The sequence below is a fragment of the Somniosus microcephalus genome, chromosome 11 (genome assembly GCF_052327205.1).
Source record: "Somniosus microcephalus isolate GS21.2 chromosome 11, FLI_Smic_1.0, whole genome shotgun sequence".
In the NCBI taxonomy this organism is placed as follows: domain Eukaryota; kingdom Metazoa; phylum Chordata; class Chondrichthyes; order Squaliformes; family Somniosidae; genus Somniosus; species Somniosus microcephalus.
Window position 1 is genome coordinate 18,766,606 of NC_140997.1, and position 18,624 is coordinate 18,785,229.

Sequence of the window (18,624 nt, forward strand, 5' to 3'; positions counted from 1 at the left end):
GGTATTGCTGTACCAGCAGTGGCATCGAGCCCCTCTTCCATTACTTGAAGGGGCTGCTCCTCGATTTTTGGTTGCACCTTAGCCCCACACTCCTGATCTTTGGTCACCTGGTGCGGGGCAGAGCGGGCAAGCCGGAAGACCTCATGGCACTGCTCCTGGGCCTGGCCAAGGTGGCCATAAACAGATCCAGGCAGCGGGTTGGTCGAGGGGGTCGTTCGGCCCGACTGCCTGCCTCTTCCGCAGCTACGTTCGTGCCTGGGTGTCCCTGGAAATGGAGCACAAGGTGTCCGCCGGCACGCTCGAGGCCTTCCGCGACCGGTGGGCACCGTCACCCCGAGGAATAGTATTTTAATTTAATTTGGTAAGTTTCCTTTTAGTTTTCTTTGTTAAGTTACAGTTTTTATTGGCTGTGTGTGTGTGCTTAACAGGCAAATGGGCAACTGCCTGAGATAAGAGTCAGCAGTGGAATTCTCTACCACAGAAGGCAGTAGAGGCCAATTCATTAAATATATTCAAGAAGGAGTTGGATATATTTCTTAAGGCTAAAGGGATCAAGGGATATGGAGAGAATCATAATCATAATCAACTTTATTGTCATTGTTAGTGCACAAGTGCAGTACAACGAAATGTAGGCTTGTGGCTCCCGAGAGTGTACATTTAGATTAAGACATTTAAACATTCAACATTCATTTGGCTTGTAATACATTAACATAAACATAACCATAATAAAGTGCATTGGCAGATGTGCAGGCTTTAGAGTTTATTTGTGGAGTTCAGTAGGATGACAGCCCTGGGAAAGAAGCTGTTCCTAAATCTGGTCGTTCGGGTGCAAATGCATCTGTAGCGTCTCCCAGATGGCAGGAGGGCGAACAGACTGTGGCTGGGGTGGGTAGGGTCTTTGATGATGGTCCGTGACCTCCGTAAACAGCGTTTCTGGTATATGTGCTCTATGGTCGGTAGCCGGGTGCCGGTAATGCGTTGGGCAGTTTTGACTACTCGCTGCAGGGCTTTCCGGTCATAGTAGCTACAGCTGCCATACCATACTGTGATACAGTTCGTCAGGATTCAGCAGGGACAGGGTACTGAATTTGGATGATCAGCCATGATTGAATGGCGGAGCAGGCTCGAGGGGCCGAATGGCCTACTCCTGCTCCTATCTTCTATGTTTCTAAATCGAATATCGCGCTCTACAGCGACACCGTCCCTTCAGCAACCAAACCCACCCCCCCACAGAAGCGTACAAACAGCGACCCTTAGTGGTGTCCTTGCCTCTGATTGGGCGTCCGGCGTGTGCGGTGCATTGTGGGAGATGTAGTCTTTTGGCCAGCGCGGGCTGGGCGCCGCCGTGCGGCAGGAGACTACAACTCCCAGTGGGCGGTGCGCGGCGCGGCCTGACCCGGCCCAGCGGCGGCTGCGGGAGGAGGAGGAGGGAAGAAAAAAAATTCCTTCCCTGGACGCTCGTCAAGATGGCGGCTTGGGGAAGGAGGCGCGGTGTCACGGGGACTAGGGAAAGGTCAGTGTCCGCGCCAACCTCGAGCCTACTTTTTTTGTTTAAATGAGAGCGAGGAAAAAAAATTTCAGACGGGGACGGGAGCGAAGGCCTTGGCGCCTTATTTGTGGCGAGGTTGCCGTCAGATGCGAGCGAGCGATGGCGGGCTGTGTTGTTAAATCGAGGAGGGTGAAGCTAAGCGAAGCTCCACATTTACCGGCCTACCTCAGGCAAGGCAGCGGGTCGGGGGGGAGTTTTTAATCTTCAAAATGGGCCCTTCCCCCTCCTGATTAAACTGGGAGCTCTTCACCCTCCGCTCTTCTGGAGCCACCAAAGGGATTTAGTTTTAGGAGTAGCTGTGGGTCGGAGTGAAAGAAAGAAAGAAAGAACTTGTGTTTCTCCAGCGCCTTTCGCCACCTCAGGACGTCCCAAAGCGCTTCGCCGCCAATGAGGTACTTTTTGAAGTGTAGTCACTGGAGGCAAAAAAAATACTTCACATCACCTTATCCCCCAGGCCTAGATTGGCCGCCAAAATTGGGATTGCTCTTGGGGAAAGAGCCAGCGCCGACTCGACGGGCCGAGTGGCCTCCTTTTTCTGTGCTTGCACTGCTTTGTGAATCCATCAAGCTGCTGCTGCTGTCAAGGTTTGGCCCTGAGGTGGGAGGCAGAGCTTATGTATGTCCTTGTGGCTCAAACAAGAGAGAGGGGAGCAATTGTTAAAGACAATGAGACTTAAAAGTGTCGCTGACCTCTTTTTTATTGCCCGGTAAGGAATTGATCCGAAGTAGAATGGACCAGTGTGTAGTGTCTTATTTCAAGAGGGTGATGTGTAGGTAAACCTCCTATCGGTGAGATATAAATAGGTACAATATCACATACTATACGTTCTATTTATATCATAGGAATGTGAATTAGTGTTCTTTTATTATTAAAAGAGGATATCTTGGCATCTGTACCAATTGTTAAGTCAAAGAGTCAGGAAGAATTGCAAAAAAAGGAACATTTTCTTGTGTATATTTCAATTTAATCGGCAAGAATTGGTGAGATTGGTAGTGTTAGTTTTTAGCTCAACGGTGTGACAGCTCAAAATTAACACATCCAGTCAGCGCTGAAGCCGTCTCCATTTAATTTCATTCTCCTGCAAGGTTAGGCTCAGTCATGCCTTCAAACCAGGTGCCTAAATGTCACCAGTACTCAATTGTTTCATCACACACAAAAAACAAATCAAACAAAACCTAGATTGGAATCACACACATCTGATTTTTTGAAATTACATCTTTGGTGAGATGCCCTCTTTAAAAAGAACCCCTCTCTTTTAAACACTGAAGGCAGATCTGTGGTGTTGCATGAAAACTATTAGCCACTGTTAAGTACATTGGGGAGTTTACAACATTAAAGGTGTTGTAAATTGCAAGTTCCTCAAATGCACTATTTATAAATCTTAGATTTTGGTTCTTGACATCATTCCGCTGCATTTAGAAATTGTTATTTGATCTGTAGCATTTCTCTCATCTCTCCATATCTGACATTAATTTATATGACTGAAATTCAATTAGGAAAAAAAATTGGAAGTTCATGACCATAAAGAAAATTAACAGAATAAATCTGCAGAAGTTGCTGAGTATTTTGGCAACAAGAATTTCCTCCCATTTTCACTGGCAATATTTCAATTGTTTTCTTGCCTCAATCCATTTTAAAAATGAAAAGTGGAAATAAAATTCTAGGAATTTTAATTTTTTTTACTTTAAACAACTAAAAATTGTGTCTCATAGATATTCTGTAAGGAGAATGGTAAGTTATAGTCCTACTACAATATTCAAAAAGAAAGACAGACTTTCATTTATGCAGCACCTTTCATGAAGTCAGGACGTCCCAAAGTGCTTTACAGCCAGTGAAGTATTTTTTGAAGTGTAGTCACTGTTGTAATGTAGGAAACACAGCAGCCAATTTGTGCACAGCAAGCTCCCACAAACAGCAATATGATAAATGACCAGATCATCTGTTTTTTAGTGATGTTGATTGAGGGATAAATGTTGGCCAGGACACCGGTGAGAACACCCCTGCTCTTCTTCGAAATAGTGCCATGGGACCTTTTACATCTACTTGAGGGGCCAGATGTCTCATCCAAAAAGAATGCTAACGTTCACACTGGAAGTGCTGTGTTAAAATTATTTTGGTGAATATATCAACACACTAACAGGTTTCCATACTATATGGAACATATGCGACCTGCAAATGCAAGCGACTATACCTTTTCTATTTACACTTGTATTTCTTGCTAGCTGGTTTGCTCCATTTGAATTTGGTGAAGCTGGATATTTGGAAAGGGCTATTTTTAGTGCAATTATCTCATTGGTGGATAATTCCTAAACCAGGGCATCCAGATTTTACTGTGAGCAGCTTGAGATATAAACAAATCAATGGGAAACTTTAGATGTGGCCCACAAGACTCCATTGTGTGCTCCTAAGTGGCTTAGGACGACAGAAAACTTGGACAGTTTCATGCCTCGCAGTAAGATATCAGGACTGAGATTAAATCAGCCGAACGATGTCTCTTCTCCGCATACTATCGCTGTGGAGTGGACAGTAAAATACTCATTGTCAGTATTCACTGGTTCGTATTTTGTAATACTCAGTACAGACATGGTGGCTGAATGACCTTCTGTGCAACCCACAGTGATGCAGAGTCAGCAGTAGCGCTCGGACCAATCAACTGTGGTTCCCTTCTTTGCGCGAGCTTGTATCTTCTGGGTTCTTGCCATAATTGATTAACTAATCAGTGTGTAATGGATCCTGGGTCTGCTGGCCCCCTCTTTTCCCCCCCCCCACCCCGCACCGTTGTATTGCAGCCACTGCTTTTTATTCCAGGGTCTTTTACACTTCAGTCACTTTAACTTAAAGGTTAAATCTTAATACTTTAAATTAAAATGATTTCTCCTGAAGCTGGAGCTGCTTGTTTTGGTCAATACTGTTGTTTTTCAGCAGGGAAGATTGTACGGTCATGCACCTATAACTTGGCATTCACGCATGTATGTATGTGTGTGTGTGTGTATGGCAGCTTAAGTTTGGCAAGCAGCATGTTTGCCGAGTCATTCAGTGTTGACGTGCAGTGGATATGATAGTATTCTGCTTATCAACACATTGCTGCTCTACGTAAATTTAAGCATTTCACAGTGAAGTGACCAGTTACTCTCTGTCTATGTATCAATTGTGCTGCAGCTCATCATGGCAGAATGACCCGTCCTGAAAAATACTAGGCAACACATGAGCTGAGTAAACTTGTTTATGTCCCATTCTTTCTAGTTTCTTAAATTGCTGCAGTCTGTGTTTCTGTGTGTGAAACCTGACTTAAAGAATCTTCTGGCCAACAATACTACGTTTTTAGTTTATTTGTAAAAGAAAATGTTCTTTACCTGGAGAGTACGAAATAGCCCATGCAAAGAACTTGGGAGCATAATAACCCTTTCAAACCCTACTGTTGCTACCCTATGTAGTGCACCTAAACCGTTTGAACTGCTGCAGATATATATTCACTTTTTGTTTTGAGGGACCTCTTCAACAGATAGCAAAGATACCTTGACTTTTAAAGTTCACCTATCCCATATATCTAAACGCCTAGTAATTTTATATTTATTGCAAAGACTTCAGCGTACAAATTGTTAGTCTAAAAACATTCTTGCCCTTTTGATCAAGGGTTTCTTATTTTTTATTCATTCACTGGATGTGGGCGTCGCTGGCAAGGCCAACATTTATTGTCCATCCTTAATTGCCCTTGAGAAGGTGGTGGTGCGCTGCCGTCTTGAACCGCTGCAGTCCGTGTGGTGAAGGCGCTCCCACAGTGCTGTTAGGTAGGGAGTTCCAGGATTTTGACCCAGCGACGATGAAGGAACGGCGATATATTTCCAAGTCCGGATGTGCGTGACTTGGAGGGGAGCTTGGAGTTGGTGATGTTTCCATGCACCTGCTGCCCTTGTCCTTCTAGGTGGTAGAGGTCGTGAGTTTGGGAGGTGCTGCCGAAGAAGCCTTGGCAAATTGCTGCAGTGCATCTTGTAGATGGTACACACTGCAGCCATGGTGCACTGGTGGTGGAGGGAGTGAATGTTTAAGGTGGTGGATGGGGAGCCATAGTTCCAAGTATGTTCAGGATACGGCATTAACTAACTTGGGAGCATTTTTGGGTCAATTAGCCTTTCCAGCTGAAGATAAGATGCTTGCCCCCTTCTTGGAAACCTGTAATATGAGGTGTGGTGCTTGTATACTGTGCAAGGGCTATAGGCTTGCATGTTAACGCAGAAAATTTCCTGATTGAGCTCAGTATGCCATGGAAATGTGGGCAGTAGTAGTTGGATGTTGAGGTAAAATTTGTAACTACTTCTCATGACAAAGCGTTCAAAAATAGTTATTGTCTAGCATGCATGGTTTAGTTCTGATTTCTGTATTTCTTTCAGTAAGTTTCTGCAATCTTATCTTACTCTGAAGCCATCTGTACCAACTATAATGAGACAAGTTGTGACTGAGGTGTTCACCTCTAAATCTACTTGTGCTACAAACCATTCCCTGTTCTTGATTATCCTGTTGGGCCAGCAATGGGATGCATTAAGTTTGCCCTACTCTGACTCCTGCACTGATTTTATTTTGAGCCTTTATTTTTCCTTTCATGGAGCTGGTTGGATGGCTAAATGGCCGATTTCAGTTTCTATGTTAAATGTGGGTTTCAGCTTTGTATTTTCCAAGAACTGTTTTCTATATGAGAAAGCTTGGTGAATGGCAATGGTCCACTTTGCAAGTCGTGATTAGGGTTATATTGATTTGTAAGGGAGGTAAGCATTTCTTCGGATTTTTTGAGGTCACAGGAGTGAGTATGTGACGACAAATTGGATGAAAAGCTGAAGAAACAAAAGAAGGGGAGGTAAGATCAGATAAATTTCATGAAAATTTAAGGGGGCACATGCAGCGTGTGAGGGAGAGAAAGTTTAAGAAAAGGGGGTTTGGAAACACCTAAAGACTCGAACATCCTTGTAGAGTTTGGCACTGTCTGTGATACGGCAGTGGTAATACCTCAGGTAATGTGTGATCTAGGTCTGAAGCTTGCCACTTAAAGAATCACGAATCCTATTGATTCTGTGGCAGTGCAGCAACTGTATCCCAAATAAATATTAAAATTGCATAGGAACAATTTGTCTACAAATATAATTGCACATTTCATAGAAGTTATCAGATAAGTGCAGAGTTCTCTTTTTGGTCAGTCAGGTATCTGCTGTACAGAGACCCATCACCATCTTTAAGTCTCCAAAACCAGCTGCTGCAAAATCCATACTTTTTTTTATATTCATTGATGGGATGTGGATGTCGCTGGCTAGGCCTGCATTTAGTGCCCATCCCTAATTGCCCTTGAGAAGATGGTGGTGAGCCGCCTTCTTGAACCGCTGCAGTCCATATGGTGTAGGTACACCCACAATGCTGTTAGGAAGGGAGTTCCAGGATTTTGGCCCAGCGACAGTGAAGGAACGGCGATACAGGTCCAAGTCAGGATGGTGTGTGGCTTGGAGGGGAACTTGTAGGTGGTGATGGTCCCATGCGTCTGCTGCCCTTGTCCTTCTAAGTGGTAGAGGTCACGGGTTTGGAAGGTGCTGTTGAAGGAGCTTTGGTGAGTTGCTGCAGTGCATCTTGTAGATGGTACACACTGCAGCCACAGTGCGCCGGTGGTGGAGGGAGTGAATGTTGAAGGTGGTGGATGGAGTGCCAATCAAGCGGGCTGCTTTATCCTGAATGATGTCGAGCTTCTTGAGTGTTGTTGGAGCTGCACTCATCCAGGCAAGTGGAGAGTATTCCATCACACTCCTGACTTGTGCCTTGTAGATGGTGGAAAGGCTTTGGGGAGTCAGGAGGTGAGACACTCGCCGCAGAATTCCCAGCCTCTGGCCTGCTCTTGTAGCCACAGTATTTATATGGCTGGTCCAGTTCAGTTTCTGATCAATGGTAACCCTCAGGATGTTGATAATGGGGGATTCAGCGATGGTAATGCCATTGAATGTTAAGGGGGGGATGGTTAGAGTCTCGCTTGTTGGAGATGGTCATTGCCTGGCACTTGTGTGGTGCGAATGTTACTTGCCACTTGTCAGCCCAAGTCTGAATGTTGTCCAGGTCTTGCTGCATATGGACACGGACTGCGTCAGTATCTGACGAGTCTCGAATGGTGCTGAACAGTGTGCAATCATCAGCGAACATCCCCACTTCTGACCTTATGATGGAGGGAAGGTCATTGATGAAACAGCTGAAGATGGTTGGGCCTAGGACACTGCCCTGAGGAACTCCTGCAGTGATGTCATGTGATTGAGATGAATGACCTCCAACAACCACAGCCAACTTCCTTTGTGCTAGGTATGATTCCAACCAATGGAGAGTTTTCCCCTTGATTCCCATTGACTTCAGTTTTGCTAGGGCTCCTTGATGCCACACTCGATCAAATGCTGCCTTGATGTCAAGGGCAGTCACTCTCACCTCACCTCTTTTGTCCATGTTTGGACCAAGGCTGTAATGAGGTCAGGAGCTGAGTGGCCCTGGCGGAACCCAAACTGGGCGTCAGTTAGCAGGTTATTGCAGAGTAAGTGCTGCTTGATAGCACTGTCGACGACACCTTCCATCACTTTGCTGATGATTGAGAGTAGACTGATGGGACGGTAATTGGCCGGGTCGGATTTGTCCTGCATTTTGTAGACAGGACATACTTGGGCAATTTTCCACATTGCCGGGTAGATGCCAGTGTTGTAGCTGTACTGGAACAGCTTGGCTAGGGGTGCAGCTAGTTCTGGAGCACAAGTCTTCAGTACTATTGCCGGAATGTTGTCAGGGCCTATAGCCTTTGCAGTATCCAGTGTCTTCAGCCGTTTCTTGACATCACGTGGAGTGAATTGAATGGGCTGAAGACTGGCATCTGTGATGCTGGGGACCTCCGGAGGAGGCCGAGATGGATCATCCACTCGGCACTTCTGGCTGAAGATAGTTGCAAATGCTTCAGCCTTGTCTTTTGCACTCACGTGCTGGGCTCCACCATCATTAAGGATGGGGATATTTTTGGAGCCTCCTCCTCCTGTTAACTGTTTAATTGTCCACCACCACTCACGACTGGATGTGGCAGGACTGCAGAGCTTTGATTTGATCCGATGGTTGTGAGATCGCTTAGCTTTGTCTATCGCATGTTGCTTCCGTTGTTTGGCATGCAAGTAGTCCTGTGTTGTAGCCTCACCAGGTTGACACCTCATTTTTCGGTATGCCTGGTGCTGTTCCCGGCATGCTCTCCTGCACTCTTCGTTAAACCAGGGTTGATCTCCCGGCTTGATGGTAATGATAGAGTGAGGGATATGCCGGGCCATGAGGTTACAGATTGTGGTTGAATACAATTCTGCTGCTGCTGATGGCCCACAGTGCCTCATGGATGCCCAGTTTTGAGTTGCCAGATCTGTTCAAAATCTGTTCCATTTAGCATGGTGGTAGTGCCACACAACACGGTGGAGGGTATCCTCAACATGAAGACGGGACTTCGTCTCCACAAGGACTGTGCGGTGGTCACTTCCACCAATGCTGTCATGGACAGATGCATCTGCAACAGGTAGATTGGTGAGGACGAGATCAAGTAGGTTTTTCCCCTCTTGTTGGTTCCCTCACCACCTGTCGCAGTCCCAGACTGGCAGCTATGTCCTTCAGGACTCGGCCAGCTCGGTCAGTTGTGGTGCTACCGAGCCACTCTTGGTGACGGACATTGAAGTCCCCCACCCAGAGGACATTCTGTGCCCTTGCTACTCTCAGTGCTTCTTCCAATTGGTGTTCAATATGAAGGAGTACTGATTCATCAGCTGAGGGAGGGCGGTAGGTGGTAATCAGCAGGAGGTTTCCTTGCCCATGTTTGACTTGATGCCATGAGACCTCATGGGGTCCGGAGTCAATGTTGAGGACTCCCAGGGCTACTCCCTCTCGACTGTATACCACGGTGCCACCACCTCTGGTGGGCCTGTCCTGCCGGTGGGACAGGACATACCCAGGGATGTGATGGTGGTGCCTGGGACATTGGTTGTAAGGTATGATTCGGTAATTATGACTACTCCAGTATGGAGTACATGCTCTCTCCCCTTAGAGATACACCTCGCTTACCTAAGTCTAGAACTTTTATGTGTAGGTTGCCAGAATCTTAAGCTTTTGTGAGGGGGAAAGTATGGAAACTGATTCTACCGGAGTTTGACAAACTAAAACTGCTTAATAACTAACTCAAACTGCTTAGCTTGCCAGAACAGAGCACTGGTAAGTTTCACTGCTGCTAGTCTGGCCAGGACCATCATTCCTGTTGGAGCATTGGTTTGCAGGGTTACCTGGAGCAGAGGGCGAAGAACCCCAGTCCCAAGTGACAGGCCTACCGTTCTAGGTCCCATTAGTGGCTCCGTCGCCAGCAGTGCCCTCGTGTACTGACGCGAGCATTGGATTACCAAGTCTGCCACAGAGGATTGACTGGGTTTGGGTCATTGCTAGATGGATGGTTGGTACTAGCGGCTGCTCATGAATGACATGGTGAGCAGCACAACTCGTAAAATGTGGTTGCATTGCCACCATCATTCCTGACTACAGCATGAACGCACACTGTACCCCATGGAATGGTGTTCCACCAGTTGAAGGTGCAGAACTTTAGCAGCAGCTGCTTGCCATCACTAAGACCGTCTACTTCCACCTCAGTAACATTGTCCTGCTCTGCCCCTGCCTTAGCTTATCCGCTGCTAAAACCCTCATCCATGCCTTTGTTACCTCTAGACTTGACTGTTCCACCGCACTCCTGGCTGGCCTCTCATCTTTCACCCTCCATAAACTTAAGCTCATCCAAAACCCCTGCTGCCTGTGTCCTAACTCGCACCAAGTCCCGTTCACCCTTCGCCCCTGTGCTCGCAGACCTACATTGGCTCCTGGTTAAGCAACGCTTGATTTTAAAATTCTCATCCTTGTTTTCAAATCTTTCCATGGCCTCGCCCCTCCCTGTCTCTGTAACTTCCTCCAGACCTACAACCCTCTGAGATAACCGCGCTCCTCCAATTCTGGCCACCTGCACATTCCCGATTTGAATCATTCCCCCATTGGCGGCCGTGCCTTCAGCTCTGAAATTCCCTCCCTAAAGCTCTCCATGTCTCTCCCTCTTTCTCCTTTAAGACGCTCATTAAAACCTACTCCTTTGACCAAGTTTTTGGTCATCTGTCTTAATATCTCCTTATGTGGCTCAGTGTCAAATTTTGTTTGATAACGCTCCTGTGAAGCGACTTGGGTTGGGACGTTTTACTACGTTAAAGGCACTATATAAATGCGTTGTCTCTCCACAACCCAATCATTTTAGGCATTGAGCCCAGTATATGAGCATCGGTTCTCATATCGGACCGGACCGCCACGTAACTCCTTCCAGAATCTGTCATCCCAAGTCTGAGTTTCCACGTCAACTATACAGCAGACATCTGCCTTCTGTGTGGTGGAAGGACCTACACCGGGCAGGTTACGATGTGCCAGCTCTCTTGATTATCTGGATGCCCAGATGCGGTGCTGTATACCATGCTGACTCATCAACTCGTTTAATCCGGGTGCTCATGTGGGGTGCTTTGGGAAAGAGATGTGCTTTCCAGTGAGGCTGACTGCCCTTCCAAGGTGTTCAGTGCAGGCCAGAACCCTCCCTCCAATTCATCTTGCACATCTTGCCATACAGGAGAACTGTCGGAATACATGTCTTTTGCAAACTTTGCTTGCATTGGGAATTTGGTGTTTCACATCTCTTCAATGAGAGCAAAGTCCTTTTGCTCTCTCAGCGAGTTCCCATGAGACTGCATCCTGTTGAATTTGGCATTCCCCAGTACCCTGGGTACTGATATGAATCAGCAGTTGGAACATTGCTCACACTTGAGAGGGAGAGGTTCATACAGTTTCTCACGCCCTTGTACAAATCCAAGATTTGGCCACGTACTCGCATAACTTAAAGCTTCTTCATGAAAGCTGCAAGAGTCACTAGGTTGAAAGCCTTTTCAATGGAAGCAATATACGTGGGTTTCCCCATACCATTTATGAACTTCCCTGCACATTCCCCACGAGAGTGAAATCCAGCCTGTTCCTTTCTGATCACTTTGCAGACCTTTGAAACAGCTGACGTGTGCCCTGACCATCCAAAGAACTGTCTGAAGAGCCACTGATACTGGCAAGAATTCCTTGAAGGTTTTGGGCTCACTCATGGTTCGAAACTGCAACTGGAATACTTAGTGTATACATGCATCGAACCGAATCTTATCACCTAAGAACGGCAGCTCCAAGGCCAGTTGTTGGTTCCTGGCTCGGATCGCCAAGAGCTTCGCCCTGCTCTGTCTAGAGCAGATGTTGGGAACTTAGCATGAATCCAGTCAATGCCTGTTGCTCTACCATTATTCAGGTGATGCAGTGTGGAGGCCACTGCCTTCTCTCAAACTGTTTATTAAGGCCATCTATCTATAAAGCACATCCCAGCTTTTACAACCTCTTTGCAAATGGATCCTTACTCCAGCCTGCTGGGTGAGATGCCAGCTTGGTATAGTGCTCTCTTCAGAGTTAGACAATGCCCTCATAGGTTTGCTGGGGAGCGCAATTTGTCGGTCATTGGCACTAGCCAGAGGATTCCTTTTCACCCCTGATTGATCAAATACTTTAGCTAACAGAATAACAGCGTAGGATTGTTTTTATGTAATTGTGCAACCATACAGATGAACACAACCCACCGATCCTTTTGGTGTCTCAATTGCTGCATCTTGATCTACCTTTGCTGCAGCCCTTGAATGCTCTAGAGAAGGTTTCCATCTAGCAGCTCCTTGTTGCCCATTGTCAGAAGTGAGAGGAAATTGAACAGTATTAACACATCAGCTCTTGCCAGTTTCCCTGGCCTAACTCTTAAATTGCTAATAAAAATGCAAATTTTAAGTAGTTTATTTTTAGGGGCATTTGGACTCTGTTGGTAGTATCCCCTTGTCTCTGGATCAAAGGGTTATCAGTTTGAGCCCCATAGCAGAAACTGAGCAAATAATCCAGTGCGCTACCATTGTCAGAGGTACTTTGAGTGAAATCTTACTTAAGAGAAACATAGGCTCAGGAGAGATGTGATGAAGTTTTTAAAAGTGACATGATTGGGTAGAATTGGTAAAATATTTAAAATGGAGAACGATAGGCATTCCTTCATGTCCTATAAAGTACTTAGCCTATTGGTTAGATGTCACAGCTTAGAAGGGCAGCCCTTGGGCATGTCACTATTCCTGGTACTTTGCTCCAAGACCGTTGTCCTTCCTCTTCGCCTCTCTCTTCCCCCTCCCCTAAAGCCTTGACCTAGAGCAGCTTTTAGGAACTTGGCACGAAACCTGCTGCCCACCGTTAGCCAGATGATGCTGTATGTTTCTGCTGAGTTGCCCTCTGGGCCATGGTTCCTGGTGGTTGTGGTAAGTATGGTTGCCCTATAGTCCTTTAGTTCCCAAGGCAGAAGGACACTGGGGAATGTGTGAGTCTGTTAGTTTTGCCTCGTGGATAAGCGTGTTCTCCTGGAGCCTGTTTTTTTTTTTGCCTTGTGGAGTCGGGGGATAAGCTTTGTGAACTTGGACACTTTTTTTTGCCTTTTGCTTTCAACAACAAAAGCACTTATTAAGCTCGAAGACATTTTTGGAGTTTTTTTTGTAGGACAGTGATAGTGAGTGGACACAGAACCTGGGGGGTGGGAATAAAAGAGGGTCAGGAGTGGCCAAAAGTATGGTCAAAGAGGAGGATGTTGAGGTTTTTATAGCCAGGCAGGGTGGTAGCGTGTCAAATGCTGATGCAGGGAGCTCCAAAGGGTGGGTGACAAAGTGGCTGAAGGAGCAGGCGCTGTGAAGCAGAGCAAAGTGAGGTAGTGTTGGAGGACCAGAGTGTGCCCTCGGAGACTGACCTGGAGCCTGTTCAGGACAATGATCTTGAGAGTGCAGCTGAGGTCACCAGATGGCGGCATTCTGGGCGGTTTGTAATTAATGAACTGTAGAATGTTGGAGAAGTCCCGATAAAAGCATGGTTTCGGTTTTTGGCAGTGGGATCGGGTGTAGCGGCGCAGGTAGGTAATGTTGAAGTGAAAGAAAACTGCCTTGGTGACAGATCATGTGTGATGGAGGAACTTGGGGTTAAGGACTTTGCCACGATCCCCCCCTAACTTCTGGGGTTAAGCCCAAGGTGGCAGCTGGGGAAATTCATGGAGTCACGGCCAGAGGCACGTAGGTATTTGCAGGAGCCGAAGAGGATGGCTTCAGTTTTTCCAGACATTAAGCTGAAGGAAGATCTGGGCCTTGATGGCGGATATCCAAGCGCCACTGGCTTCCTGTGTCCCAAGGAACCAGCTAAGATTAAAAACATTTCTCTTGAAGCTCATCCTAACTTTTTTTGTTCTCCCTCGCTGCCCTATCCCTTGCTCTTCCTCCTCGCTGGGTTGAAAACAAAACTCCTCAGATTGAGTCACTCTCTCCAGGACCTCAAAACTGTGGAACTGCTTCTCTGCCTGCATCTTCCCTTCCTGCTCCAGGCTTTTAAACCCCATGCTTGACATTACTAGTGTTGATTTGATCTGCACAAGTGAAAATCTTGTAAGTATGTGCATAAGCAGGGATGTGAGAATATTTGAAATGTCAGATATATTTGTAGATATGAGGTGGTGAAAGTCATTCAAAACTTGTTTTCCCAGCTTTATTTTTGAATTGAAGTGCGAGTGCAGTAAACTATTTTGTATCCGGCACCTACGGGACCGGGATGGTGCCGGTTGATGCAAAATTCCAGATAACACAGAGGTAGGCAATTTTTAACACAAAAAATAAAAGCCACGGACTAACTCGGCCACCGTGGGAAACTCAGCCTCGGAAAAATGAAAAATGGATGGATTCGGCAAGATTACTGGTTATCTATTTTGCCGGTTATTAAAGAATTCCGGATGGCTAAGTGCCATTTAAACAAGAGTTTACTGTATATTCACAAAGCATCATGTGTATCTTGTTTATTCATGAAAGTTTCAATATCTAATCCTGTCCAAGTATTACATCTTATGGTGGGGATTCTACAATGGCAGTTTTATTACACTGTGGTTTTTGATGATCTGCGCTCCTCCAATTCTGGCGCCTCGAGCATCCCCGATTTTAATTGCTCCACCATGAGAGGCCATGCCTTCAGCTGCCGAGGTCCTAAGCTCTGGAATTCCCTCCCTAAACCTCTCCACCTTTTTTTCCCTCCTTCAAGACGCTCCTTAAAACCTACCTCTTTGACCAAGCTCTGCCCTAATATCTCCTCATGTGGCTCGGTGTCAAATTTTGTTTGACAACGCTCCTGTGAAGCTCCTTGGGACGCTTTACTATGTTAAAGGCGCTACATAAACACAAGTTGTTATTGATGGTATTGCGAGGAAATAACCTGCAGTTCAGATGATTTCAGTTAAGGTTTTATCGAGGGGCTGTTTGATCTCACAACACCGACAATGTAAGTGCAGGATGTTAATTCTCATGGTGCTTGTGATTCTGTACTGACGATTCTCTGAGCTGCATACCTACTTGGTTCTCCTCAGAGTAAGAAAGACTTGCATTTCAATAGCGACTTTCAAAACCTCAGGACGTCCCAAAGCGCTTTACAACCAATGAGGTACTTTTGAAGTGTAGTCGCTGTTGTAATGTAGGAAACGCAGCAGCCAACTTGCACACAGCAAGCTCCCACAAACGGCAACGTGATAATGACCAGATCATATTAATCACTGTCTATTTTTTTGATTGCAAAAATTATAAATAGCTAGCTTTAAAAAGAAAAATCTGTGACCTGAACTGAAATTGCCACAACAAATGCGTCCCATTTTACTGCCTTCTTTAAGCTGAAGCGTGGGGGGAAATGATGTACTTCAATTTCGTTACAGCTGCTTCTCAGCTGATGGCCCCAAGAGTTGCCATGGATGCCCAAGATTGTTAGAGATTCTCTTGTCTCCATCATTTCTCATCTTACATGTTTCTGTTGCCTTTCCTTTTATCTTGTGCAGGGGGCCGCTGAATTCGACAGACTGCTATATTGTCCGTGAAATCTACAATGGGGAGAACGCACAGGAGCAATTTGAATATGAGCTGGAGCAGGCGCTGGAGACCCAGTACAAGTATATTATTATCGAGCCAACCCGAATCGGGGACGAGACGGCACGCTGGATCACAGTCGGGAATTGCTTACATAAAACATCCGTCATCGCGGGATCGGCCTGCCTGTTGACCCCATTAGCACTGGCTCCGGAATACACCCGTTACGTAACCCTGCCTATCGGGGCCATCAGTGTGGCCTGCGCAGCTCTCTACGGCATTTCGTGGCAGTTCGACCCCTGCTGCAAGTACCAAGTGGAGTACGACACCTGCAAACTCTCCCGGTTACCCCTGAACACACTCACTTCGTCCACGCCCGTGGTTCTGGTTAGAAAAGATGACATTCACAGGAAAAGACTCCACAACACAATAGCATTGGCAGCCTTGATGTACTGCGTTAAGAAAATCTGCGAGATGTGTATCGTATGATTGGGACAAATGGAGCAGTTGTATCCACCTAATAGTACTGTTGCATACGACAAGTTGTGGTCAGTGGAGACGGCAGGAACAAGGTCTCAAATCGATTTTCAGAAGTACCTCCCCTTGTGCACGGAGGTTTCCAGTCCACGTACTAGTTCTTGCCCATCCCCATGATCTTGATCCTCTTATAAAAGACCACAGTATACACCTGACATTTGTATAAGAAATTCAATATATGCAGAACTACTGAGACACTTCAGGTGATGAGCAGGCAAATGACCCTCCCAATTACTTTCATATTCTGCACATTTCCAAGAGCAGCATTATCTGGCCGGCGTGGAGTATTTTGAGTTGTAATCGTAACATTTTACAGCACAGAAGTCCCACCAGGGTCCGAGGTATATGTTCAGAGCTGAATGCGTATATTTTCAAAATTTCAGCGATGGCTTTTGGTGGGGTCTTACCAACAGATATTGCTGCAATTCAGAAACATTATTGCACATGAAATGTAAAATGTGATCTTCAAATTTATCTAGGCTGCAGCACTCGGTGAATTCATGTAACCTGACTTTCAGTTATTACCTCAATAGTGAAACTAGCAAGTCAGTTTCCAATTGAAACTCACATTAAAGGCAATAGAATGAAATTCATTTGCAAGCCAGATAATGACTTGGTGTGTCTGAATTTAATGTGCATTAACCTGTCATTTGGCTTTTTTAAACTACAGCTCACTGCGATGTAGTCAGGAGCGCTGAGGTTTAAAAGGCCAGTGAGAAAGGTGCAGCACCCAAATGCTCAACGATGGGATTTTAATTTGATCAGTAACGTAGGTTCATCCACAGTGCTTTTTATTTTAATATAGTGGTCTCTTGCTTTCATGAACAAAAATCCAAGCTCTGTTGTGGCCACTTCTGTTGTAGTAAGTGTGCACCGAGTTGTGTTGGAGTTGTATTAAAGCAATGCTCCAATATGGTGTCACTCGTCGCTTGAGTTCCAAACCAGAGCCAAGACAGCTTTGAAATTAGAATTTGGCCTGTAGTATACATCGCCTGGTTCTAGTTTCCCTGCAAACAAGCTGTTGCTGTAATGTGCAGACCTTTTTTTTTATTATTTGGCAATAAAAGGGAACATTTTGGACACTCAATTTCACCAAGATGCCTAATCTTGACTTTGGTGACATTTCCAGCCTGACTCAGTATTTACTGCATGTTTGATATTGTTTTCATTCCTCATGGTAGCATTACATGGAAAGCAACATAAAGTTCTGAAGTCACAACATGGAGGATTGGAGGAGCCCCCGGATTGTGGGTTCAGGTTGTACTAATACTTTAGGATTACAGGGCAACGTAAACAAGCTTGCATTTCTTTTCCTTGGCTTGCGTTGTGGGAATGGTATTTATACGATGCAGTGATGAACTTCGTGTGTACAGCGGGGCAAAGACGTGTGTCTGATTAAACATGGCACGCGCCAGGCATAAAGATTGTTGGGCACGTTATGCAAATTATATTTTAAGAAAAAGTAATTTTTTTGACAACTTTATAGATACGTGTATCTTGGACATTCTTAGACAATCCAATAAAGAATGAGAAGAAATGGTGCTGGAAGTGCTAAATGATGTTACAGTGACCTGGCTAACATTCACCCCCAGACGGTGAGGTTTGTGGGCCGTAATGTGAAACCCTGAGCTATTGATATATTTGATGGTGGCTGACACTAACTTTCTTGGTAAATACTTGAAAAACGATTTGTGTTTGACCTTTTTGTACTGGGGTAAATTCCCATCCACTCTGGAAAGCAGTAGGATATGCCGAGCGGCATTTTCTCTCTTGCTTAGTCTGTGGTTTCCCAACAAACAAGTTAAAAGGTTTCTTGAAGCATTTGCCAAATGCAGTCTGCGATGTTTGATGACACTGACACACTTCAGTTGATGCGACCAAATGAAAAGCATTTTCTATTTAGACACTTCAAGTGAGATTAAAGGAGAAGCATGTTCTACAGAATTGTCATGGAATTCTGATTGTTGCCCTGTTCGTGTTCTGTGCAGCAATACTCCGAACATTTGTGGTATTCATTCTCATCCTATTTCCTCATCCTCTCTGCCCCCCCCCTTTCTCCCCTTCTCACTCTCTCCCCTCTCTAGCCTCTCTCTCCCTGCATCACCCCTCTCTACCTCTCTCCATGAAAATTTACTCCGTGACATAATTCAGTGTTGTCAAGAACACTTCCCATTCAGGCATGGCTCTTTATAATTCACTTTACATGGAGTTCTGTATAAAGTGCTTGTCCAAGGCTGACTTTCATAAGAACATAAGAATTAGGAGCAGGAGTCGGCCCTTCGAGCCTGCTCCGCCATTCAATAAGATCATGGCTGATCTTCGACCTCAACTCCACTTTCCCGCCCGATCCCCATATCCCTTGATTTCCCTAGTCGAAAAATCTATCGATCTCCGCCTTGAATATACTCTGACTCCGCAATCACCGCCCTTTTTTTTTTCCTCTATACTTCCTGTTATGAAAAATATACTTTATTGCAATTCCTGTTTATCTCTAAGCGTGGCATGCAGAAATGTTGC

General features: G+C 45.6%; 1 protein-coding gene across 3 annotated transcripts; it reads left to right on the top strand.

The window, feature by feature from the left end:
• The first annotated feature begins 1,366 nt into the window (after positions 1-1,366).
• tmem11 (transmembrane protein 11) lies at positions 1,367-17,795 on the top strand. Of its 3 annotated transcripts, XM_086000270.1 has the most exons (3): positions 1,436-1,513; positions 3,500-3,665; positions 15,543-17,795. In XM_086000270.1, exons 2-3 carry the CDS (start codon positions 3,520-3,522, stop codon positions 16,057-16,059), a joined length of 663 nt encoding a protein of 220 aa, XP_085856396.1. In that variant the 5' UTR covers positions 1,436-1,513; positions 3,500-3,519; the 3' UTR covers positions 16,060-17,795. The 3 variants fall into 3 exon arrangements, with proteins under 3 accessions (XP_085856398.1, XP_085856396.1, XP_085856397.1); XM_086000272.1 differs by lacking the exon at positions 3,500-3,665 and having other exon boundaries at positions 1,367-1,513; XM_086000271.1 differs by lacking the exons at positions 1,436-1,513; positions 3,500-3,665 and adding an exon at positions 1,921-1,941.
• Positions 17,796-18,624: the final 829 nt, after the last annotated feature.

Bases quoted from the DNA above. Each gene is read 5' to 3' on its own strand.
- tmem11 (XM_086000270.1), top strand. From the start codon at position 3,520: ATGTTGGCCAGGACACCGGTGAGAACACCCCTGCTCTTCTTCGAAATA. The intron at 3,666-15,542 runs GTGAATATATCA...TATCTTGTGCAG, and splicing joins GCTGTGTTAAAATTATTTTG to GGGGCCGCTGAATTCGACAG.